At 47.0% G+C, this 26942-nt stretch overlaps 2 protein-coding genes and 1 long non-coding RNA gene across 7 annotated transcripts; 2 read left to right on the top strand and 1 right to left on the bottom strand.

Annotated features, from left to right (window-relative positions):
- The first annotated feature begins 11192 nt into the window (after positions 1–11192).
- LOC123153175 (uncharacterized) lies at positions 11193–23628 on the top strand. Its single transcript, XM_044572418.1, has 10 exons — positions 11193–11281; positions 11520–11774; positions 12662–12837; positions 13657–13713; positions 13800–13900; positions 14007–14162; positions 14623–14721; positions 15659–15690; positions 17384–17472; positions 23486–23628. Exons 1-10 carry the CDS (start codon positions 11193–11195, stop codon positions 23626–23628), a joined length of 1197 nt encoding a protein of 398 aa, XP_044428353.1.
- On the bottom strand, positions 17595–23377 carry LOC123147884 (uncharacterized). Of its 5 annotated transcripts, none has more exons than XR_006473539.1 (6): positions 21838–23375; positions 19642–21705; positions 18853–18992; positions 18522–18686; positions 18093–18165; positions 17595–17988 (listed from the first exon to the last, which is right to left on the bottom strand). It is a non-coding gene; the product is annotated as an uncharacterized lncRNA (long non-coding RNA). The 5 variants fall into 5 exon arrangements; XR_006473541.1 differs by having other exon boundaries at positions 19642–22002; positions 22428–23375; XR_006473538.1 differs by having other exon boundaries at positions 19642–22746; positions 22857–23375.
- A 912-nt stretch (positions 23629–24540) lies between the features above and the next one.
- On the top strand, positions 24541–25229 carry LOC123151567 (vegetative cell wall protein gp1-like). The gene has a single exon (XM_044571252.1). The coding sequence runs from the start codon at positions 24588–24590 to the stop codon at positions 25017–25019; it is 432 nt and encodes a 143-aa protein (XP_044427187.1). The 5' UTR covers positions 24541–24587; the 3' UTR covers positions 25020–25229.
- The last annotated feature ends 1713 nt before the right edge of the window (positions 25230–26942 follow it).

The following is a 26942-nucleotide window of genomic DNA, read 5'->3' as shown; positions in this document are numbered from 1 at the left end:
ATGGTGAGTTCGTGATCAACTTGGTTTACCAATAAACCACTCTTTCTCCAAGAATCCGTGTTGGATACCCCTGAGCTAGTTGGTTAAGCTAAACAACAATTTGGAGAGTTGGAAGATAAAGCTTTGCCGAACTTAGTTCATAACTAAAGGATATCCTTGAGTGTGTGTGTGTGTGTGTTGAAGAAAGATGATATCTTCATCGACTGATCCCCATGATCAGTTGTTGAATCTATTGTCTTATCCAAACTTTGATTTGAGTATGGGCTATCGTCAAGTAAAATCAGAACCAAAGATGTTCGTAATGTTGTCTTACTCTTGCTTGATCCCTCGAGCATACACCATTACATCCTCTGGTCTGACCAATGTTATCACCGTGTTCACATGATGGTGGAAGTCCAGTGATATGGAAATTCCGACGAGTTGCTGTTGAGCCCGTCAGCAGCATTTTGTCTCCCCTATGATGGGCTCGAGTGTAAGTGACACATATTTTAACATGGGTTTTTAGTTAAATTATTAAGTTATTACCTTAGATTAAGTTAGTGGCCTTGGGCCCACGGATCAGTGAGAGGTTAGGGGAGTGGGTTAGTGTCAGGGAGGGGTTACCCCCACTAACCGAATAGAGGGCCGTCCCAGGCAGAGGCCAGGGGCCTCGCCGGCAGTCTCGCGTGGGCACAAGGCGCCGGCAGCCACGGTGCGGCCGGCCGGACTAGCGGGATGGCCGGTGGCCGAAGGGGGCGCAGCGGCGGCCGAAGGCTGGCGGGGCAAGCTGTAGGCGGCGGCAATAGCGGGCGAGGGAACGCGGGCGGGAGAGCCGCGACGGCACATGGTGGGGGCGAGCGGGGCGCGCTTGCGGCGGGACCGCGTAGGGGCGCGGCTAGAGCAGAGCAGAAGCAGCGCGCAGGGGAGGCCACGGGCGACGAGAGGGAGGGGGCCGCGGGGAAGCGCCGGCAGCGGCGGGTTGCAGCAGGCGAGGAGCAGCGGCAGGAGCAGTACGCGGCGGCAGCAGGCAAGGGCGGGCGACAGCAGGTGCGGGCGCGCACGCAAGCGGGCACAGAGGCACGCGGGGTGCAGGGGACCGCCCAGGCGACGGCTCGGCGCGGTAGGACGCGGGCTTCAGAGAACTCCAGGGACGACAACCAAAACATGGGGACGGCGCTACAACGCGATTAACAGAGGGGGAGACAAGGGGAATCGGCGCTGCTCACCAAGGGAGGGTTGACGGCGAGCTCGGATTGGTCGGGGGCGTGCCGGAGCATGGATCCGCGGCGGGGCATCAGTGGTGACCGCCGATGAAAACGAGGACGACGGCGACGATGGGGAGGCTCCAGGCTCGATCCCGAGCGTACGGCGCGGCTCCGGTCGAACAAAAGCACGAGGATGATGGAGTCGGCGATGAGAAGGCCCCTGGACAACTTGGCTTGACGAGGGAAGGCTTCAGAGTGCATGGACGATGGTGGTGTGGCAACCTCAAGCTCCGGAACGAACGAAACGGAAGGGGGGCGAGCAAGGGAGGAAGAACGAGTGGCCTAGGGTTTGTCTCATGCGTCGGGCAGGGCCTTATACGCCTCGGGGGCTCGTCGGCTGGTCAACACGGCGGCCACAGTGGCCATGGCGGCGCGGATGCCCGACACGTACAGGCTCTGCCTCCTCTCTGTACAAAGATGGGAGAAAGGCCTCTGGTGGGCTTGGGTTGTGTTGCTGTAGCACTAGGCCTCCAGTGCACAGTAATGCGTTTTTTACCTATTGTTTCGTATTTTAGTTTTGCACCCAAAGGACTTTGGTAAAATGATTAGCTTACCACAATAATTATGTTGCAATAACTGGCACTGCCACAATAAGTTTGAGGGTTATTCGAATTCATTTGAAAATTGGTTTAATTATAAATGTTTACAAGTTGTTTTGGTTCCATTTTAAAATAGGTTAGGGGCATTTCACTAATTCAAAATATGTTGGATAATTCATGACAATTAGTTAGGGAATATTTTCAACCTAGCCTACATTTTTTTATTTTAATGTTTGAAGGATTAATAACTTGACTTGTATTTTAATTTGAATTTGAGGTCGGTTTGAAACACGTGAGGTTTAGCCAAAATTTTAATTATGATGACATGGCATCATTAACAGGGTTTTACTGTAGTTTAACTATCGGGGTGTCACAGAAATCTCCTCCACTACAAGAAATCTTGTCCCAAGATTTAGGAGGCGGTTAGGGGTGAAGGTTCTGGTTACGACATTCTAACGAGTCTTCTCGGTCTTGGTTGCTCTTCTCGAAGAGGTAGATCCACTACGTTGATGTCTTCATTTCTCTGCTCCAGGTCATCATGATGAAGTCGACATCCTTTCTTCGGGAACTCCATCGTACTTACGGTAGAATAAGGCAGGGTTATTACGGGAGAATGGACCTATCAAGGTTGATTATATGGTAGATAGCTCATGGAAAGTGGCAGGAAGTAACTCTCGAATTGGAACTTAATAAAATATCAAGAGCAAAGTATGAAGGTAGCATGAGAAGTTTCAAGCGGGAATGCAATCGCTCGTTGCCTGAAACGGAGTGTGAAAAGGGGTTCAGAGCAACGGGAATAAGTATTGTGTCTGATACCAGAATAGATCTCCAGGAAGGTGGCCAGTGAATTACATACAAAGTCAAGCGCGAGGAATAACTTTGGCATCAGGGTGTATAGGAGAGTCAGGTTTTGATCTTGGGACCTGTGGGTTATGGGCCCACCATGTGGGTTAAAAGTAGGAAGGGGGATGGCGTCTTGCATGATCATGTAAGCAAGGCATATCAGAGGATAGACTATCGATTATGTCGGCAACAACCATTGGTACCAAGGGCGAGGGACGAAGAGAACCATTTTCCTGCTCGTTGAACGAGGCGGACCAATAGGCAAAGTTCTCGTCCATCGGTGGTTACCAGAATGCTATCAACAAAAGCAATAGGGTTTTACTGACACGGTCGTACACCAAGGTGTTTACATAAGCAGAAGAATATTACTGCATAGATCATATAGATCACTAGAAAGGTTAAACAAAACAATAGAAAGGAAAGATCTTCGTATTAAACAGAATGATGGAAAGGAAAATGTGTTAAAACACAATTATCATGGGTATATCCTTCCCAAGGACAAAAAGAGTATGATATCCATGACAATATATAACATAGAAAACCCTTTAGGTAAGAGAAGAGAAATTTCATGACTTTACCCACACAGCGGTGTTTGGATAATTGAGCAGGAAACATTTAACATTATGCTTTAAATGTTCTTGTTGATAATTGGAGTAACATATATATGCTTCGAGATAGCATTGACATGGTCTTCAGGCAAAGGTCAGACTTTGGAAACACAAAGGATCCATCAGGAATAACTTGTAGAATAAGTCTTACAATTTCCTCGTGGAAGAGTGGATAACCTTGCTGAAAAGGAATCTATAACCATAGGGCCTCCGGCCGGGTGTTCTAAGCACGACATCCTGGATATAAAAGATGGTAATACTCCAAGGTAAAGAAGAACAAATGTTGGATAGCAAGGAACTCAAGGTATAACACAGAACACGAACAAGTTTGTGTTGGAGGGAAGGCAATAAAGTTGTCGATGATAACACAATTCATCGAGGGGCAAGGATGGTATTTCTCATCATGACTTCGACTGATATCCTAGAAGAGTTCGTAAGATTGATGATAATCATGACACAATTGTTGAGAGATTTCATGAAGATGTAATCCATCGGCGATGACATCAAGTCAAAAGAATGATGAAGCGAAAGGTTATTGGAACCACGGGTACGACACAAATTCGAAACCAAGCTTGTGGTTTAAGGAGAAATGATATGATGAGGAAAATCGACGTATGCTTAGCTCATCATCGAAAATTGTGCTCCGGGAAGAAGGACCAGGCAACACAGTTAAGAGCAGCACGATAAGGATATAGCTGATCAAGTTAAGAATGACTTGAAGGATTATTTGAACTCGTGATGAGGACATCTCTGCCACAGTTGCACCCACCGCGACATCAGTTATTCCATCTGGACCTATGACTAGAGCACGAGCGGGACAGATAAATGACCAGGTACTATTGCTCCTTTGTACATATGATTTAACTAATGAGAATATTATATTACACTCATGTTTGGATTTACTTGTACTCAGGAACGAAGGTGTTGGAGAGATAAGGAGGAAAAGCCGCATGCAGATGGAAGATGAAAAATGTTGCACGTTGATTCCACAAGCAGCAACACTATTGACATGCAAGAAGGTACCTAGCCACATACGTGCTGAAGTGCAAAAGGAGGAGAAGGAGTATTAGGCTTCCTGGACCGGAGAAGGCCACATCCGCGTGTAGCCCACACCGTCAACAGCTAAACAAGGAAATAAACTACATGTGGGCCGGCTCATGATTCTGATTTCTTTCAAGTCGTAGCCGACCAGGATTCGTCTACGCGCAGGCGGCCGTACTCTAATAAATAGTTAGCTACTGTTAGGTTTAGATCTCGGGTTTTATTGTATTGTCTAGCCATCGCTACAATTCGCATCTACGAGACGTGTAGGACTACCGCCTTGTCAGATCCACAATGGAACCCCAACTTTTTCATCTAGTTCGTGTGCTCAGTTTATTATCCGCAATTTCAGTTGCAATTCACCTTTGTTCTTGCCGGTTCTTCGGTTGCTTGCAGGAACTCGGACCTCGTTGTTCAGGTTGATCGTGCCTACGGCAAGGTCAATAACCATCGGAGATTGGTTTAGCGATTGTCGAGGCGTATCGTCGGGTACGGTATAGCCGGGTCGTCAAGGTCAAAATCCACCAAATCGATAATTATCCCCACTCTCATCGAAAGATCGGGCCGCTGTCACGTCAACTCGTAAGCAACGAAAATATTTAGGGTTATTGAATCGGAGTGCGGAATCGATTCACTATTCGGTGTTCTCTTGACGACAACCCAGAACCTAGGAACAATTGGATCCGGTGAGTAATAATAGTTGATGAAGAACCCATACGAAGTTATGATGTCCCCTGATAACTCGAGATACCATGGGGTAATACTCGATGACAGACCAAAGTGGAGGTTGGACTGGGGTATTGCTCTGCAGAAGACAAATGCTTAAATTTGCACGAGTAATGGTATTTAAAGGAGAACATGGTCGGAACCACGTCCACAGATACAAGATGAACTTATAACAAGGGAATAATTATTTTAAAAGAAGCTTCCATGATAAGGTATACATCGTGTCCATGGGCATGAACACAGGGTTCAAGGTCGACTCCCACTTCTCCAATGCATAACCTTTCATTCACTTCTCTTTATAGAAGAAGTTGTAGTGTTGAATTATCTGGCAAAATACCAGACGAGTATGACTCGTGAAAACTTTCGAGTTCACACATAATATGGAAGGCATAGGTTCAACCCATCGAGGCATCTTAGGAGCATATACCACAATTTCAGGAATAAATAACACAAGCTCGATAGTAGAGCATGCTGGAGAAAGCAGAGGATACAATTTACCAAAGGCATTATGTATCCGAGGAAAGGCTCACAAGCTTATAGAATATGAAGGACGCTGTCGGATAAAATCCAACAAAGGATCTGGTGGTCCACAAGGGGTCTCATGTGAGCATCGGTACTCAACCGGAGGAAGAAGGAATGCAAGGAGATCAGTTTATGGAAACAACTGACTAACTCAAAGCTCCAATGCAAAGGAATTATGAATTCCAAGACAAGGGATCAGAAGCAATGCTCTAATTAGGGATGGATAAGTTGAATAGCCTTAGGGGTACAATCGATGACAATTTGATTGGTCGAGATCCAGCTCATGTCCGGAATGACGCCTGAATTGGAATGATAAATTCCAGGGGACAACTGATGATTGTGTGCATTCACACACATGTTGAATCAAAAGGATCAGAATGACAATCACAAAGGTTTTAAAAGTAAATTACTAGACCAGAGGAATTAACCGGAATGCAAGTATGCAATAATTCCCAAAACAATAGGCTGTTGAGGATTTTCGAAAGATCAAATAGTATTTCGAAGTCTTTTGCGGGACAGAAGAACAACTAGGAATGAGTGGATACTCGATAAGTGCGAGGAATTATCCGTATGGATATTTCTGCGGCAAGGAACTACAAGGCAGTGGTTCAAGGGATTCTTAAGAGTCGGAGAGCAATTTGATGCATCTTGTAATAACAAGAGAAACTCAGAGTAATTGTATGAACAACAAGTGTATGTCGTTATCCATATGGATATATCGGTAATAGGGAATTGAAAAGGCGGAGGGCACAAGGGTCTCGGGAATGATCGAAGAGTATCTTCAAAATCTTCTGGTGCAGTAGGCGGTCATCTGTGATAAGGGGCTCTCCGGGAGAAGTAGCTACGAGAACCTAGAGTCAGATTTAGTAAAATCATTTAACCCGAATTGAAGAGAGATTAGAGTCCCAGAGTAAAGATGAGGAATAAAAGATCCTAATACCACCCAATGGCGACGTGGGCCCATGGGACGAACAGCCAAGTTAGTAAAACAAGTTTCATCGACTAGACTCAACTTTGGCCAAGGAGTGTGGAAGGGGGATTCCTACAGGCAGTCGGCTCTGATACCAACTTGTGACGCCCCCGATTTATCCTTACACTAATCATACACGCAAATGTGTACGATCAAGATCAGGGACTCACGGGAAGATATCACAATACAACTCTACAAATAAAATAAGTCATACCAGCATCATATTACAAGCCAAGGGCCTCGAGGGCTTGAATAAAAGAGCTCGATCATAGACGAGTCAGCGGAAGCAACAATATCTGAGTACAGACATAAGTTAAACAAGTTTTCCTTAAGAAGGCTAGTACAAACTGGGATACAAATCGAAAGAGGCGCAGGCCTCCTGCCTGGGATCCTCCTAAACTACTCCTGGTCGTCGTCAGCGGGCTGCACGTAGTAGTAGGCACCTCCCGAGTAGTAGTAGTCGTCATCGACAGTGGCGTCTGGCTCCTGGGCTCCAATGTCTGGTCGCAGCAAACGGGTATAGGAAAGAGGAAAAGGGGGAGAAAGGAAACCGTGAGTACTCATCCAAAGTACTCGCAAGCAAGGAGCTACACTAATGCATTGGTATCAAATGGAATAAGGGTATCATATGTGGACTGAACTGCAGAATGCGGAATAAGAGGGGGGATAGCTAGTCCTTTCGAAGACTATGCTTTTGGTAACCTCCATCTTGCAGCAGAAGAAGAGAGTAGATGGTAAGTTCACCAAGTAGCATCGTGTAGCATAAACCTACCCGGCGATCCTCTCCTCGTCGCCCTGTTAGAGAGCGACCACCGGGTTGTATCTGGCACTTGGAAGGGTGTGTTTTATTAAGTATCCGGTTCTATTTGTCATAAGGTCAAGGTACAACTCCAAGTCGTCCTGTTACCAAAGATCATGACTATTCGATTAACTTCCCTGTAGGGGTGCACCACATAACCCAACATGCTCGATCCCATTTGGTCGGACACACTTTCCTGGGTCATGCCCGGCCTCGGAAGATCAACACGTCGTAGCCCTACCTAGGCACAACAAAGAGGTCAGCACGCCGGTCTAAATCCTATGGCGCAGGGGTCTGGGCCCATCGCCCATTGCACACATGCACATTGCGAGGGCGGCCGGAAGCAAACCTAGCCTAGCAGGCATTCCAGTCCAATCCGGCGCGCGCCGCTCAGTCACTGACGTCACGAAGGCTTCGGCTGATACCACGACCTCGAGTGCCCATAAGTGTCCCCGCGTAGATGGTTAGTGCGTATAGGCCAGTGGCCGGACTCAGATCAAATACCAAGATCTCGTTAAACATGTTATCTTGAAATAACCGCGAACGCCGACCAGGGCCAGGCCCACCTCTCTCCTGGGTGGTCTCAACCTGCCATGTCGCTTCGCCACAAAGATCCACACAGAGGGCTGTCGGGAAAGTATGACCTTCCAGCCCCCCAATTCGTGAATCAACCGCGGGTATTCCTCGAGCCGACCCATCTTTTGTCACCACAAGTATCATATGTTATGTATAAGTATATACCCGTGACCACCTCCCGAGTGATCATGGCCCGATAGTATAGCATGGCAGACGGACAAGAATGTAGGCTACTGATGATAAACTAGCATCCTATACTAAGCATTAGGATTGCAGGTAAAGGTAACAACAGTAGTAGCAAGGACAGGCTATGCATCAGGATAGGATTAACGGAAAGCAGTAACATGCTACACTACTCTAATGCAAGCAGTATAGAGAAGAGTAGGCGATATCTGGTGATCAAGGGGGGCTTGCCTGGTTGCTCTGGCAAGAGAGAGGGGTCATCGGTGACGTAGTCGACCACAGGGGCATCAGCATCGTCACGGGGTCTAGCGAAGAGAAGAGGGGGAAGAAACAATAAATACAATGCAAACAAATGCATGATGATGCATGACATGACAAAGCGAGCTACTAGGTGTGCCCTAACGCGGTACGAGGTGGTACCGGTGAAGGGGGAAAACATCCGGGAAAGTATTCCCGATGTTTCGCATTTTCGGACAGATGATCCGGAGGGGGAAAGTTGTGTGTCTGCTATGCTAGGGATGCGTGGCGGACGAACGGGTTGCGTATCCAGATTCGTCTCGTCGTTCTGAGCGACTGTCATGTACAAAGTTTTTTCATCCGAGTTACGGTTAATTTTCTATGATTTTTCAAAGTTTTAATGATTTTTGAAAAGTCCTGGAATTACTTTTAATCTCGAAAATCTCCAGAAAAGGCTGGGTGCACCCGGTGCACTGCACCCAGAGTGCACCATAGGGTCTGCCAGTGGGGCCAGTCAACTGCTGACTCAGCAGTTGACTGGTCAGCGGGTCCAGGGGCTGAGTCAGCAGCCCAGTCAGCAGTCAATAGTTGACTATTGACTGGTCAAACTGATTGGTGGGGCCTGAGTGTAAGTGACACATATTTTAACACGGGTTTTTAGTTAAATTATTAAGTTATTACCTTAGATTAAGTTAGTGGCCTTGGGCCCACGGATCAGTGAGAGGTTAGGGGAGTGGGTTAGTGTCAGGGAGGGGTTACCCCCACTAACCGAACAGGGGGCCGTCCCAGGCAGAAGCCAGGGGCCTCACCGGCAGTCTCGCGCGGGCAAAAGGCGCCTGCAGCCACGGTGCGGCCGGCCGGAGTAGCGAGAAGGCCGGTGGCCGGAGGGGCCGCAGCGGCTGGAGGCGCGGGGCAGTGGCGGCCGAAGGATGGCGGGGCAAGCTGCAGGCGGCGGCAGTAGCGGGCGAGGGAACGCGGGCGGGAGAGCCGCGACGGCACACGGTGGGGGCGAGCGGGGCGCGCTTGCGGCGGGACCGCGCAGGGGCGCGGCTGGAGTAGAGCAGAAGCAGTGCACAGGGGAGGCCACGGGCGACGAGAGGGAGGGGGCCGCAGGGAAGCGCCGGCAGCGGCGGGTTGCAGCAGGCGAGGAGCAGCGGCAAGAGCAGTACGCGGCGGCAGCGGGCAAGGGTGGGCGACAGCGGGTGCGGGCGCGCACGCAAGCGGGCACAGAGGCGTGCGGGGTGCAGGGGAGCGCCCAGGCGACGGCTCGGCGCGGTAGGACGCGGGCTTCAGAGAACTCCGGGCACGACGACCAAAACATGGGGACGGCGCTACAACGCGATTAATAGGGGGGAGACAAGGGGAATCGGCGCTGCTCACCAAGGGAGGGTTGACGACGAGCTCAGATTGGTTGGGGGCGTGCCGGAGCATGGATCCGCGACGGGGCATCAGTGGCGACCGCCGATGAAGACGAGGACGACGGCGATGATGGGGCGGCTCCAGGCTCGATCCTGAGTGTACGGCACGGCTCCGGTCGAACGAAAGCACGGGGATGACGGAGTCGGCGATGAGAAGGCCCCTAGACAACTTGGCTTGACGAGGGAAGGCTTCAGAGTGCGTGGACAATGGTGGTGTGGCAACCTCAAGCTCCGAAATGAACAAAACGGAAGGGGGCGAGCAAGGGAGGAAGAACGAGTGGCCTAGGGTTGTCTCACGCATCGGGCGGGGCCTTATACGCCTCGGGGGCTCGTCGGACGGTCAACACGGCGGCTCGTCGGATGGTCAACCCGGCGGCCATAGTGGCCATGGCGGCGCGGATGCCCGACATGTACAGGCTCTGCCTCCTCTCTGTACAGAGATGGGAGAAAGGCCTCTGGTGGGCTTGGGTTGTGTTGCTGTAGCACTAGGCCTCCAGTGCACAGTAATGCGTTTTTTACCTATTGTTTCATATTTTAGTTTTGCACCCAAAGGACTTTGGTAAAATGATTAGCTTGCCACAATAATTATGTTGCAATAACTGGCACTGCCACAATAAGTTTGAGGGTTATTCGAATTCATTTGAAAATCGGTTTAATTATAAATGTTTAAAAGTTGTTTTGGTTCCATTTTAAAATAGGTTAGGGGCATTTCACTAATTCAAAATATGTTGGATAATTTATGACAATTAGTTAGGGAATATTTTCAACCTAGCCTACATTTTTTATTTTAATGTTTGAAGGATTAATAACTTGACTTGTATTTGAATTTGAATTTGAGGTCGGTTTGAAACAAGTGAGGTTTAGCCAAAATTTTAATTATGATGACCTGGCATCATTAACAGAGTTTTATTGTAGCTTAACTATTGGGGTGTCACAGAAATGCACCTAACTAGATCTAGGGTTCATACACAACTATCAGACCCTCAATTCAACTACAACATCGCCCTAAAACAGTGATGATCACAGCCTTCGAGACAATCAGAACTAACAAAAACACACTAGAAATCGCTCACACATAGAATTGCAGGCATCTAATCTCTCGTACATAGAGAGGTGGTTGCCTACCGGGCGAGCCTCACCGGCTTGACTACCACCGATGACGGAACTGCGCAATGCCGCCCTAAATGGCACACAAGCAACTCCCCCGCCGACGGGGACACTAGAGCGCCGCAAATCCGCCTGAATCTTGAGAGGGCTTAAGAGGAATGTGACCAAGGAGGAAGGGAGACATATTGCACCAGTACAGAAGCTTCGATAGCCTCACCTTCTCGTTGTGGCTGCTCCGGCGACGACGCTCCGGTCCAGTGAACACCAGCAACGGCCGCGAATGCCGTCGACTCTTCCGCCGTCGCTGCCTCCTTCTCTCGACTTCTCCTCCAATCGAATGGAACTGCTGTAGAGGGTGGGTTGGGGAGTAATGAAGGGGATGGGGAGAAAGCGCAGCACTGCTGAGGAGGAAAATGGCCAGTCGTGGGAGACGCGAACAGAAGTCGTGCGCGGCGTGCGGGAGCGACGGCAATTCCACTGCACGCCCCGACTCGCAACCGATGTCGTCCGAGGGAGAAACGACGTGCGGGTGAACTGAGAACACACCACACACCAGCCTTGTCCTACGTGGTACATAAAAACTGTCTCGCCGTGTCAAGATTCGTACAAATTTAAATGGACAGTGATGCAGGCTTGTGGGCGAGTTGCAGTAGTGCCACACGTGTGGGCGTTAGTGTTTCCGTAATAAATTACATTGGATTACTAGTTTAGTCATTGTGAATTTCCCACGCACCCTACCTCTCGAGCTGCGCCGCCGCCGATCCGCTTCTCCCCGACGCCCCTTGTCTGTAATCTGCACCGCCATCGAGCCATCAACCCGCCGATGCCTCCGCTACAAGCCAAACCGAGCGGCAGAGGCCAAGCAGCATGCACCGCCCCCGCCTCCTCCGAGGACGCTGGGGATTCCCGGCAGCCGCCTCTTCGCGCCCCTCCCGCCCGCGCCTCCTCTGCAGTCCAGAAGGTACACCCTTCTCTCCCTCCCTTCCTTTCTTTGTATCTTGCAGGTTGTAGTTTTTGGGAGCCTGAGTATGGCTATGTTGCTATATACAGTACATGATACATTGATACCCAGCATATGTGTACGGCGATGGCATTTTCCATTAGGTGTATTTGAATATAGGGGGTACATTATGCTAGTCAATGTTAAGAGGATGCTAAGATGTTGCTAGCTTCTTAGCTGGTATTCCTTAGCCCACCTTGTTCACTAAATGTCAAATTTGTACAGTCCTTAATTTCTTATGGGCATGACAGACAGGATAGTACATGAACATTGAACAAATAAAAATTGAACCAACTGTTAGAGGATGAGACGATTGTTTGCTTTTTGTTTTGAGGAACAGCAATTGTTTGCTAGGGCCGTAGTTTGCGGATTTCATTTGTGCTGTTGTTGGGCATTCACTGAAGGACTTTTGGCCAGGAATTATGAGGGAGTGTCAGGTTTTATTTTGCCTGAATTAATTATATGGCACAAATGTTCACTGTACAGTCCCAAAGTGTGACGCAGCCTGCTCCATATGATTACACGTGGCTACAGTGATTCTTGCGTCGTCATGACATCATCCATGATTTGGCAGCATTACCAGTCGTCCCGCTCTAGTGCATTCCTTTAGTTATCTTTGAAAATGTTAATTCCACTATGCCCCCTGATAATGTGCATCTCCCCATATTGACATGTGGATACATGATAGCTTTGGTGGTTAAGTGTTCTCTGGGGTTGGGCAAAGCCTGTACGTAATGAGAATATACTCCTGTACATTTACAAATGGTTGATTTTTCTTTCTTGTAATAGTTGTTTGGTGCATTAGAATATTTCGAGGACATTAGTTTATGCGTTTATCTCTTTTGTAGAGAGGTGCATGTTTGGTATCTTTGCCCGGGTGAGCTGAATGATCAGTACCTACTAGAGATGTATAAACAACTCCTTTCTCCTGCTGAAAGAGAGTATGCTGACTCTATAAAGGAAACAACGTTGCGGAAACATGCTATGTTGTCATGTGCATTGAAGCGCACCACCCTCTCAAGATGTATGTAACCACCAACTTCCTTTTGCATTGTCTGTCACATTTAATTGAAGTTTCATTCCTATTTCTATCATTCAAGAGATAGTGTTGTCTATATTCTTGTCAATAGGAGTTAGGGAAATTGTTTGCTGATGTTTGATTCACAAGTGTGCATCGCTTAGATTTAACAATAACAACAAATAGGATCCTCTCCTTGAGTGGTGGTGACTCTATAAAAAAACACTTTTCTCAGTCTATATACTGTCATTATGGGGGAAAATCAGTATTGTTGTAACAAAAATACTTTAATATTTCTGGGGATTCAGCTGTTTTATGCAATTTATTGCTTTGGATGCAATGAGTCCATGAGTTATTCCCTTTGAACTTTTTCCTGTATATAGGTGCATGGCTTCCATTCATGCATTTTTTTGGCATGAACAGCAGGAGCCCTGCCTTTGCATTGTAGGAGACCATTCGAGCATTCATCTGTCTTAATATATGGAGAACATATGATTCAAGATCAATGTAACTTTTGACCTCTTGCATCCACGGATGACTTTTTCTTTCTCAAGTAACACTTTAGGACCTATTAGGTGTCCAATCACTTTCTGATGCATGTGCAGTTCCCATAAAGAGTCATAAAAATGGAGAATGAAACCATCTGCCCTTTGACTTGTGATAACATGGAAGCTTGTCACGCTGCTCCATGTTTGAGTTTGTCAGCATTTTATCTTGTCAACAATTAGAATATGTGCTTGTTTTGTCTGTTGTTGCTGATAGCATAAGAGGAATACTGATATGCTATTGCTTATAGCTAATCTGTTTAAATTAGACTGGATACAGATTGTAAAATTGATTCGAGGTCGTTTGAGTTTAAGTACAACAATTTTCGCAAACCTGAGGTAAGAGGTTAGGCTTCAATGGTTCCTTTTTCTGCAATTTAAAGCCTTGTAACAACTGCCTTTGGTTGCTTTCCATGTCTGATCAAATATTGTGGCCATCTGATGATATTGTGGATCTGCCCTTGCATTTCAACATTTCACACACTACTTCTTTGATTGCCTGTGGCATTGCCATGGATGCTAATGTATGTTCTTTGTCCCTGTGACAGCCAAAAGTGAGAAAGATATGGCCATGTTTCTGTTGCTGTGGAAGTTATTCAGTTGATATTGTTGTTTTATGTACCTTTTCAGATTGGCATTGATATTGAAGAGAAGAAGCGGAAGACAACCAAGAGTATTTTATCTCTTGCTCGTCGTTTTTTCACCCCTTTAGAAGCTGATTATCTCACTGATATTTCTGATTCGTATGCTCAGGAAAAGGAATTCTTCAAACTATGGACTCTTAAAGTTAACGAGTCTCTCTTTGGCCCGCTACTATATGGCCCTTTCCTATGCAACCTCTTCATTGTGCTATACATTCCTTAGAACATTGAGAAGTTATGGTATTTTTTACTACAAGGCTAGAACATATCAACTGCCCTATCATGTAGTGTAAGATACCACTTCAAAGATTAAACATTGTAGCTGACTTCGTTGTTCTTTGCTACAGAAATGCAGGTTTGGTATATGTATCTAGTGCAAACCCTTTTTAGATGCTAACTTGCTAACTCCACATATAACTATATTGAATAAATCAAATTGAAGTACACACAGGTGGGCATCTTATGAATGGTCCATTTGAGGAAAAAGGAATGTTATGCACCAAATATTGCCCTATTTGAATTAAATATTCATAATTCTGGTTACTGATACGATGTTGCAAAATAAATTGCTTACATGGAAGCATCATTGATTTCTAAATTTATAGGAAGCATATGTAAAGGCTCTCGGATTGGGTTTGTCAGGTGCTCCACTCAATGAGTTTACAATCAACTTGAAAACAAGCAAGGGAATTCGGGTTTCTAAGGTATGTAGCTTTTACCTTTCCCCTTCTTTGTTTTTTTGACATATAATACATGTGTCAGGGAGCTTCAGATCTATGTGTGAACAAAAATTCACTTGACATTTTGTGACACCTGCATCTTGGCCCAACGGTCAGATGTCATGATAAGTGAATTTCATAGGAAAAAATGCTGCTATGGGATGGTGTACTGCTGGTTCTTACTTCTGAAAACAACCGGGATAGCATCTCACCCTCTATTTTGGTCATCTCTGTCAATGGTTGAGATGTAATATGCCCTGCCACTCACTCTCACATATCATTTCAGCCTTCTTTTTTCTCACTGCACGGGCTCCAGCATGTTCCAAAATATTGAATAGCTTATGTTTTGCAAAATTTCAACACATGTTTTGCAGTAGATTAATCAGGTTTTGCCGTAATCCAAACTAAGTTTCACTAAACAATTCAATGCATTTTACATGGATCTGAACCAAGCCAATAAATTTGAGAAGACTCATAGTTGTTTGACCTTTTATTTACCATTTTTGGGATGTGTTTCACATGTATTTCGGGGTTTCATGCAAGACTCACAAGAAATTCTCAAATTTCACATGTGTCACATATTTTATAACAGAAATCAGTATTTCATCAATTAGAAAAACAACGGGGCAAACCTCCGTATAAGAAAGCAAAATAAGTAGAGAACAGAAATCAATACTGCATGTGTGAGGTCCACCATGTGCTGTGCAATCACACCAACACAATTAAACCATTGCCGGCACACGGAATCAAAAGTAGATGCCTACCCTGTTTTTTTGGCTTTTGCATGGTAACACCGTCCTATTTATTTATTTCGTTAGGGATATGCATCATAGGACATCAGCGAAGTCAGGCGCGTTATGTTATTGCAACCAACACTAAATCATTTTTATCGATCTGCCTTGACTCTCGTCGGATTTTCCAGGCATCGAAAGTATGTAATGATTCCAACTCTGGGTGTGATCATCTGTCTGTGAATTGACTACTTTTTTTTTGACGGCGCTACGGCGGGCTTACGCCGGCCTGAACCATTTTCATTATATATAAGAGAAGGATACAAGACATCAGGTACAACAGAAAGCAACCAACACACATAAGAAGGCACAAGAAAGAACAGAAGAACCAGAAAAGAACTACAACAAGCAGCCAACACCAAGAACTTAGCACCCAACAGTCCAACACTACTAGCTGGACCGAGAAGAGCGGAAGCAAACTTTGTTGAATCAATCGAAAGAAGATCCGTCATCGAGAAGACGTAGAGAAGAAGTTGCCAGCTGCCCCGCGATCACTCTGCACCTTGAAGAGCTAGGAAGTCGCAACCACCGTCGAAGGGCATCCCATTGCCTAGCCACAACGCGGCAAAGAGAGCCACGGACCGTGCCGAAGGGCAATGTTCCACCGAGACAGGCCCTGCACCTCCTCTAGGCCAACACCACGGCCACCATCAAAAATAGAGAGAACCAAAGCACTATGCCAGGCAACAAAGCCTCGGACGCCGTCGAAGGGCACCGAACACCGAGACCTCATCGTCGCCACGAGCCCCCAAGAGGTAGGTCTACCATCAGCACCGAGGTGACCAAGGGATTGGTCGCCGCCACAGATCACTTCCACCGCCACCACCCTGCACACCAACAACCCAACAAACACTCTAATCCAGACATCAAGCTGCCAACCGCGGATTCGTGGCCCCCAAAAACAACGCCCCCAAGGGAGAGAAACGACATCGAGACGCCATCGTCGTCCGATCCAGAGATGGATCTCAGGCTTTCGCCTGGGGCACACGATTAAGAGGGTACCATAGCTTCCCAATGACGCCTTCAAGAAGGGAAAACGGCGCCCGAAGGCGTCGCCGCCATCGTTGCCGACAAGATCGACATAGGCTTTCGCCTGAAGCATCCCGTCCCCGTCATCTCCGTTGAAGCTGGCCGATGTGCCCAGCAGCCCGAGACCTCCCCGCCCTCCTACCAGCCCACGGCGAGCGTCCCCACTAGGACTAGCATGAGGCTCCGTTGACACAGAAGCTCACCTCGAGCACCTGCACAGCCGGAGTCGGGTCGTTGTCGGCTGCCACCTGCATTCAAGCCCTTGCCGCCAACCACACGCCACCACCACCGCAGTCAAGCTCTATCGACGGCATCCACCGCCGACCCCCTGGTCGTGGCCACGAACGCCGGTTGGCCGGGTGAGTTCAGGAAAGACAGATCTGGGCGCCAAGAGCATCCCAGACCGGCAAGACTGCACCCCCGCACGACCACGCAGCTCGTGCGCGCACACCACGCCGCCCAACAACTCTGCCCTTCGCCACCTGCAGGCCGGCGCCACGCCTGACCGGCTCGCTGGATCCAGATCCAGGTCACTAGGTCCACCGGCCGCCACGCCGCCGCTGCACAGCCGCCTGTCACCGCCTTGCATCCACCACCCTGAGGCATCCCGCGCCGGATGAGACCGCCGCCGACCGCGTGCGCCGCCGGCAGAGGGCCTCGCGTCGCCGAGCCCTGCCTCCTTAAAGAGAGAGACGCCCCGCCGCCGCCGTCCCTGGGTCCAGCGCGAGCTTTGCCGGCGGAAGCCTCTGGCGGCGACGAGACGGGAAGGGGCGAGGGGGAGGGGTGGTGGCGGCGCTAGGTTTTCGCCCCCGAGTCGCCAGAGCTAGGCGGCGCGGGGCTGTGAATTGGCTACTTGCACTCGCGGAGCTAAATAGTTCTCATTACATGGCAGTTTGTATGGAGAATGACTCAAGATGTCAAGGTTTGTATTGCCGGCCTGGGGACAAAGAGTTTGGTTCTTTTGTTTCTTTCAATCACTCCATTACTATTGATGTATACTAGTGACTGGGGCGCCACCTGGTGGCGCCTCTTGAGACGTTATTGTGCGCACTAATCATGTTGCCGTAATTGTTAACATGCTGACAACACAGAGAAGCAACAGTGATTAAAAATATAACGCAACTCTACCGATAGCAACAAAAACAGCAGCTCCTAGAAAATCTTTGTCATGGCTCTTTTAAATCATATTCATATATTCTTATCAAGAGACCCAACAAATTATTCATTGCCAAACCAGAAAGTCCCATTCATGTACATCAGAGAAGAACATCCACCTCACATTAAGATCACTCAACTGTTACGAACCTAAAAACACAGGAGGGGGGGATTTGGCGGTTGCAATGAAGCTTATTTGTTAACTCCAGAATTAGACATTGCTAGCAATAAGCAACAGGGAGTGCACCATCAATTCATTTATGGCAGTTTGTGCATTCTGTCAATAAATAACAAAGGAAGATGATGAATATAATAGTTCAAATAAACTCAACCTTTGTTATGAGTCCAGACTAATGTTTTAAGGTGCCATGGTAACACTACCTGTTGATTCCTAAAAGAAACAAAACCGGACCCTCTGGATCGTCCAGTCTTTTGATCCCACATAATAGCATCGCTGCACAAGTTACCAAGCTGAAGTGGTAAGGCAGAATATACTGTACAAATGGGATGAAGTACATGAGCTATCAAACACTTACGAACAGATAGAATGAACTGACAAAAAGACCTACGAGAATAAACCGAACAGGTTTGTAATTCAAGTGAATGTATGAGAAAGTGTTTTCTCTTCTGTGTAATTCAATTCCTCAATTCACAGTACCACAAATGTAACATTATTTGAATCATAATATAGTATGTTAAAACGAATGGCAACATGTCCTGCAGTAGGGCACAAAGTCAAGACCATAACCTGCAATGCTAACAATTTTTCACAAGTACATGTCTCCATGAACCTGAAGTAAAAAAGTAGACCTGCCTTGTAGCTATAGAAGATGCTCTTGGAGTTGCCGGGCAGCTCCCCGGTGGTCTGCACCCAGGAGTTGCAGGCGAAGTGCACGGATGCTCTCGAGGAAGAGCTCGTGGTGGTGCCGGATGGCCAGGGCGAGGGCGCCCGGCAAACTTTTGAAGGTTGTGTTCCTGATCAGACTAATTGTTAATCATGAGACTGAGATTGTTGCAACTGAATTTCTTATCAGGAAGGTGTGGAGATCACTAAGTTACATAGTGGGTAACGAACGCAAAGACGACATTCATGACCTGGGCACCAATGTATCCCTTCTCTACAATCAGCTTGGCTCCATACCTTACCCCCAAAGAATAGCCGCAGAACAGAAGCATCAGGATGGTGCCCATGCCCGATGGCCGGTGGGGAGTCGGCGGTGCCGAGCCGCCTGCCTTTTCAGTTCAGCAATTCTCTGCTTGTGAAGCTCCTCAAACCAAGCACTGCAATGAAGCAAATACAATTCTAAGTACTAATACATCAATCTAAAAGTTACTTCGCTGTAGGACACAAACTATCTATTTTAAATTACAGTCGGTTGAAATGTCCCGCATACTAAAAATTGTATACGAGAATGTTAATAATCATGATTTGAACAAATTTCTTCTATCACCTCTCTACTTGATTCCAAGTCCTGCCCAATGCCCATGATGGATTAAAAAGGACAGACCCAGTGCATAGAAGCTCCCACACAAGGTGGGGTCTGGGGAGGGATTATAGGAACCTAGTCTTACCCCTGCAAAGTGCAATGCAGAGAGGCTGGTTCGAACCCAGGACCTCTTGGCACAAGTGGGGAGGACTTCACCACTGCGCCAGGCCTGCCCTCTCCAATGCCCATGATGGATTAAAATTGAAAATTCTTCTACTCCCTCTGTTCACTTTTATAAGACCTTGAAGACATTTCAGACAATGTTCAAAACAGCCTATTTTGAATTGTCTAAAACGACTTACAAAAATGAACGGAGGGAGTACCAAAAATCCAGACATTGTCCTTTGAATACACCATGGTATGTAGTATACGCAAGCACAAACTAAATGGAAAGATCATTAACATGGACAAGCACAGACATCACAGGGATAGGTAACACTTACTCGCATGTATAGTAGCATGCTTGAATCTCTGAAAATTTGCTTCGCCTTCTTGCAAACAAAAAAACAGCCAACCAATTAAGGGATTCAGGTTCCCTACACCCCACATAATTTCAAAATTGCAAATACTTTGATCTATAAAACCAACTATGGAGTGTTCAAAATGTTTCTGCGAATGGGCACAACGCTCCCACATATCCAAACATTTTTGACAAATTGCCCTTCGTAAATCATGCCACATTTTACCCGTGGATGGTGGTTGGGCATTGATTAGTCTTTAAATACGGAAATGGTCGCTAATATCACAAAGATTTACTTCTGCTAAGATCAGGCACGAATTGCAGAATGAGGAGTTAATTGACCTGCTGGTGGATCCTCCTTTATTCATAGGGTAGCTTCCAACTTTACTCACCTTCACCTCACAACAAAAAACTAAGGGAAAATATGAAGTACTTGAACAGAAAAGAGTAGGCTCACTCATGCATACATAAAGTTGAAGAAATGTCATCATCTTTGCCAAAAGTGTCAATAACACCTATCAGAGTTGTCTCAAAGTGAGTAGAAATAGCATCAAAACTCTACAAAGAGAAAAAAAGAAAGGCCATGAACATCTACAACATGAGACTGACACTGTATTCTCATATAAAGCAAAACTTACTTATTTGACAACAATTATAAAGAGAAGATTCATTAACTGGTTCATATGGTTGCTCAAAAAATTAACTGGTTCATATCTGTTATATATATAAAAAACATAGATCAATTCCAGTCTTTAGTACGAACGGTGGGGTATTAGTCTATGCTTCAGCAGACACAGATGAAAATAACTTCCCTTTTGGCACGACATTGTGAGTGTACGAGCAACATAAGACACCTAGCAAATGTATACCAGCATGCTTGTCACGGTGAAACAATGCATACTTAATTTAGAAATTTATCCAGCGATAATTATTTCAGAGCCAGAAAGTGAATCATCAAATGTCTGACTTGCAGCCAAGTTGCTTTTGTGGTAAAATAATCTGAATCGAGTGAGAATCATTTGAATTTGAAATTGGGTGGCTTATAATAGCAATTGCTCGTGGAACTTTTCACTTTAGTTGGAAAATGAAGAACAATTCTACTTGCCTCAGTAACCATGGACAGAGAGAGGAGGCAACCATGTTGAAAAACTGAATTTGTAGGGGGAAAACATGTCTTAACGCAAACAAATTCAATGCTAACTTTGCAAGATCCTGCTGTGTTGGAAGACATTACCTGGTCTGCTTGACGACGCAGACTGACAAGGAATACTAATAAAGCTCTGCGCACGACAAAACCGGGACCAAGCAAAGCCGACCTTTCATATGATACCGCAAATAACTTTCATAACTGAAAGTACTACTAAGTAAAATGCGTGCTACACAAATCACAACGCAAGCGCCACTTTCAGATTTGGTCGCAAGTACATCAAGGAAATCAGTCCAACCGCTCAACTCGCATCGCATGAGCAGAATCTTGCTAAGGCATGTGGACCTACCTAAGCCAGTAAAATGTACAGATCCAACCGCTCCTAGAACAAAAAGAAACGCACCGATGCCATTACTTGTGGTACTGCCGCTAGCAGTAGCCGGTACCAGCTCAACTTGGCTGGGTGAGAAGCGCAAGCCGTGGCATCAGCGCCGGCAGCGTCATGGGGAATGTCCAGCGCGACCATGAATCAATTCAAGTAAGCTATGGGTGGTTGTGTTCATCACCAAAAAAAGACATAAATCACAAGTCCAGACGGATCTTCACTCACATCAACACAATAGAGGAATACAGAAGAAAGAAGAACATTGTATGTCTATTATACAATGTATTTGTATAATAGATAAGGCAAATTTGTCTATTATTAATAGATAAGGAAAATTTGTGTATCTATAGCATAGCAAAAGAGGGCTCAGTTTTGTCTTTGATCTTCAAGCCCAACACTCACATCTCTTGCTGCGTAACATACCCATCGCAATGTAAACGAATGCCCTGGTTATCACTCGCCAAAATGACCATCCGAGGCGCAGAACCTCCAACATTACTGATGAGTTGAACAGACTGCAAGAGAGGTAAGAGTGGGCTCTAATTTAGTACCCACAGGCCACAGCAGTCTTGATTGCTCAAGACATGCTTATTTCAGCCAGAGTCATCATCATCGCCCCTCATTTTTTACCGAAAAGGAGGTTGTACCTGAATGTTGTGTATATAAGATGGGGTAGTTCAAGGCCAGGATGGTGCAGAGTCCACACGAGCAGCAGCAGAAGCAGACAATGAATCCACTGTGTCTCCTCTGGCTCGTCGTTGACGTCGTCCCGGGCACCCGTGCTCCTCCTGTCCACCACCAAAGAGGAAGAGCTTCCATCCGTGACAGCTAGTTTAGATTCTTCGAATCTTCAGCAAAATGGTCTAACTGAGGTCAATAGCATTAATTTCCTTTTTTTGACTTTCCAGTTTCTAAATTCAGTGCATGAATGACAAGTAAGATCTTGATCTTCACATCACAGTATGCAGCAGTTTAACATTTAAAATGACCATTTGTTCACTCAAAGGTACTCCTATATTTCCGAGTGGTTTATAGATACTGAGTAAGAAACCCAAAAGCAGTATATATTATGCGTAGAAAGAATCCCATACAACAATATGTACATGGAAAGATAAATCATTATCTGATTGGTATCTTTTGAATCCATCTTCTCCAAAATAAACACCGACAATCCTTATCTGGCTGTGCGTATAATTCAGAGATGCAAGCAAAGTTGATTATGGTAATATCAACCGACCGGCAGAATGGAGTCAACTCTTTCCGCATTCAATTCTCCTCTCAATGATGCTATGAAGCAGCCCACGTCAAATATATCTTGAAACTCACTGTAGATGAAGCCGCATAAATGGATAAAACAAACTCAAACCTTCATTGAAATTAGAAATTGTGGTGCAAACCCAAACTGAAGTTTACTAACTGAACTAACAAATCTAAAAAAAAGTAGCAAGCTGTACTGAACCAGTCAAGCAAGTGATTTCCTTAACTTTTAGAAATCGTGGTGCAGAGCCAAAATGAAGTTTGCTTACTGAACTAAGAAATCTCAACAAAAGGGCAAGCTGCATTGAACCCAAGAAACATCACATAAGTAGGAAAGCACCCTGATATCCATATGTACATGCATACAAGCGTGCACACATCAATCCATCCATCAGCCTCAGGAGCATACCTCGCCTCAGACCAACCAAACCTGACGACGCACCAGACAACACCGTAAATGCATCTTGGTCCTCGTCGTCGCGGACGAGGGTGGGGAGCCGGGAGAGGTCACGCCCGCTGCACGGACCCCAGAGACCTCGCCGGCCCACCCGACACTGCGGCGGCTGCCCGAGCCAGGGCCTCCATGCCGGCGGCGTCGCGGCGCGGACAGGATGCCTAGCCCCACGAGAGGGAAGGATCCTAGGGCCGAGACTCCTCATCGCCCCTCTCCCAGCAACAAGCACCTCGCCTCCCTCCCGTGTGCTCCCGAGATCCAAATCGCCCCTGAAATCGGGGATGTGAAGCTGGAGGAGGTGGAGCTCGGGACGGGAGATGAAAAGGGCACGAGCACGGGCGGCGGCACGCGGTGTATTTGGCGGAGAAAGAGGCGGCGCGGCGGAGCAGCAGGAAAGGAGCTGGGCGTTGGAGGAGAGGAAAGGAAAGAGGGAGAGAGAGGGTCGCGTGTGTGGGGAAGGAAACCAGAGATCTTTTTCATCGAGAGTTTACCTTGAGGAGGTGTTAATTGAGCGACAGTAAAATCTGCGTGGCATGGGTGAGAAGGCGCCTTTGATGCGTAGGTTAATGGTTTTAATGTTTCAGGTCCTGAAAGTAGTCCAGCGGCAGTAGGATTAAAAGTATGGAAGACCATACCATTTGTAGAAGACACACTTGTCTCTGGAACAGAAGCTGTTTTTTTTTTTTTTTGCGGGACTGGAACAGAAGCTGTAAAACTTATTGCTTGACCGTACGATCTCACCAGATCACATTATGATGCAAGATTTGGTGTTTCACCAAGTAGGAGGCTAAACACTGAGAATTCTTGAGGCGTCAGTTAACTCTCTATGCCCGCAATATTTGGGGTACTCAGGAAAGTTGCAGGTTCTGCTTTGCTTTTCCCGTCCTGTTGGTTCCCTGCGGCAGTCGTTTTTTTATCGGTCTGGTCCGACTTATGTACTTGCTGCCAGAGTGCTCGTTGCTGATTTTTGGCAACAACAAAAAATGGCATGTGATTTATTCTTCAATTATCTGGAAAGCTCAGGGTGATCACTCATGTGATTTTCGGGAGTATTAGAAAAAAAACAACTTTACAAATAACTGTTGATATGCTCTTGTGTTGAAACTGAAGTACTGAACCGGAGATCTTAGGACAGTGTTGGATTTGAACAGTTATTTGTAAAGCTGTTTTTGTGTTTGGCACAAAAAACACGAGTTTAGCACATCCAACACATCGCATTTCTTGTGTTGGATGAGCTAAACTTGTGTTTCTTGTGTGGAGAATCTCATGCTTTTCGTTGGAAAAGTACGGTAGCTAGGCACCGCAACTGCGATTGCACTATGACAAGGTGGCTGACGTAGCTGAAGATAGTCGTGGTGTAGCCCCAGTATGCACACACGTTGAATCGATAAAATAGAACTGGAAACTACTTTTGTTTTCTTCCCTTGAATCTTGCTGGAAACAGCTGCTACGTACGCACTCGTCGTGTATATCCAGTTATGAAGCTGAGCTTGAGTGAAGAGACAGAGCGGCCAGTGTCTCCATCTCCATAAGCTAGCGTAGGGCGTCTCAGCCTGCAACACATGGCTCTCCATGTGTCACGGTGCATGCAACCCTACCTCTACACCCGAACCGGTTATATGACCCTCCACCGCAACACACGGACGCCAAGAATATCCAACAACAGCTACGGCAACATCCAACACTATGACGCTTCTCTTGCTGCATGCCTTGCTGCTGGCAAGTGCAGCTGCGGCAGCAGCAGCAGCATCTGAGGCCGGCGACACTGCAGGCGGCAACGCTACTGCAGGCGGCAACGCCACCACGGCTCAAGGCCTATGCAACGGCGCCGGGTGCCAGCCACCGCCGCAGCCGCTACCGATCTACGGCGGCCCTCCGCCGTCGCCGCCGTCGACGACGCCGCCCTCCCCGGGCATGCAGGCGCCGTGCCCGCCGGTGACGCCCGTTTGCTGCGGCGGCCAAAACACGCCTCAGCAGCCGTACTACCAAGCGCCTCCGATCGGCTACCTTCCCTACTACAACGAGTCTGCTTCTTCGGTGCTCGTGCCACCGACTCCGGTCGCCGCCGTTGCGTATTACGTGATCGTACCATGTCTCTTGCTTTGGGTTGTGGTGTAACGGTGATCACTGAAGCCTCGTCCAACATCAAGAGAAGATTGGGCTCCACATACAAAAAAAAAAGCTGTACTAGAAGCAGGGGTACGTCTTGCCATGCCGTTTTTCTCTGTCGTTGTAAAGCCGGTTCTATAGCGGAAGTATCTTTCTCACCTCGAGCTCAAATGCTTTTGGCATGAATAGTATAATAAAACATATTCCCTCCGTTTCAAATTACTCGTCTCAAAAATGAATGTATTTAGAATTAAAATACATCTCGATACATCCATACATACAAGTAATTCGAAAAGGAGGGAGTAGAAGATAATTTCAAAAAAAAAATCTGATTTTTTCTTTTTTGCAAAGTTTAGTGAATGTTAGAGTACTAGCAATGTTTCATCATGAAATCACATCGATGAAAGTCAGTGGCAGAAAGAAAAAGGAAATCAAAGCTCTAAAATGCATTCTAAAGTACCATCACTAGTTTGCAACTGATACGGAGCTAGCTCGTTTATTGGATTTGGATTGGCTCCTAGTGACCGGGATCTAGCCGATCCCCTAAATCCTGTAGTGAAGTATACCCAAGCATCTATTCCAGCCAAGGTTTTTCTTTGAGAACAGACCACTTATATGAAAGTGATCCGTGGTGAATAGCGTACGTGCCGCGTGATATTAATTTGGTTCACGGCGGGGTAGAAAGGCGTTGTGGATACAAGTTTTTGATTGAAATTTTTTGAACGGGTGTGGCTATCGATTTGGTTGGTTTAGCGTTTTTGTACTGCATGTGGGGTAGGTTGATTTGTTTGGTAATTTTGCGTACTCCCTCCGGTCCTTTTTACTCTGTATATTAGAATTTTTTGAAGTCAAACTTTATAAAATTTGATCGTATTTATATCAAAAAATATCAACATCTAACGTGCTAAAGTTATACAATATCAAAACTTTAAGTCATGACACATCTATTGATATTGATTTTAGATTGTAAATGTTGATACTTTTTTATATAAAGTTGGTCAAACTTTACAAAGCTTGATTTCAGTCAAATTTTATATGCGAATTAAAAAAGACCGAAGGGAGTACTTACTTTGCGTCACTGTCGCGTTGGAATTTGATGCTTTCATGTATTTGAATTGGCCATGCGTTTGTCTCCCGGCCGCTGTTGCCCGATCGATGCGTCGCTTTCTTCTGTTCTTGCCGCTGTTGGTGTCTCTGATCGGTGCCGTTTATTCCAGAGTCCTATCGTGCCTCGCTCTAGAAATCCCACCGCTTACTGCTACCGCTTTTGCCCTGCATACGTACGTACCGTGCTACGGTGTGGGGTTATAAATAGGTCGCCTTCCTTGCCAGATTATTGCCTCGGGTCTTCTTCCCAGGGACAGTACCGGGGAGGAGCTGCGTCGAGCCGCCTCTGATGCTCTCCGAGAAAGGAACTGCATCGCCGTCCCTACCGAAGTTGCCACCGCCGTCGTAACTGTGTCGTGTTGCTCGATCTGGAGTGATGCGAGGGCCGCTGTGGGCTGTGGGGCATCTACGGCAAAGGAGCGGCAGCCTCCATGGAGGAGGCGGCTGCGCCGTTCTCGCTCCTCCATCGAGAAAGGCCGGCGCTGGGACCTGCTTCGCGCTATCGTCGCCACACCGCCACCTGGTCTCCCCGCGCGCGCCACCCATGCCGCATGCATCGCCGCTCCTTCTTTTGTGCGTGCGCTACTGCCCACGAACACCTGGGTGCCGCCTCCCTCAGGGCATCTTCAGCCGCGCCCCCAACAAGTCCTTTCCAAGCGATTTTGCCGCGCCGGCATAAAAAAAACGGCCCAGTCGCATTCCCATAAGCCCGTTTTTCGCCAGTCTGGACAAAACTGATGCCGGCGGACTCAGGCCGAACCCGGCGCCCTGGGGCGCTTGGGGAGCCGGCACAAGCGAAAAAGGCGCGTGGGTCCGCCCTGTCGG

This window comes from Triticum aestivum, chromosome 7A (assembly GCF_018294505.1).
Source record: "Triticum aestivum cultivar Chinese Spring chromosome 7A, IWGSC CS RefSeq v2.1, whole genome shotgun sequence".
Classification (NCBI taxonomy): Eukaryota; Viridiplantae; Streptophyta; class Magnoliopsida; order Poales; family Poaceae; genus Triticum; species Triticum aestivum.
Note: the sequence above shows the minus strand (reverse complement) of the source record. Positions and strands in the feature narration are given on the sequence as shown.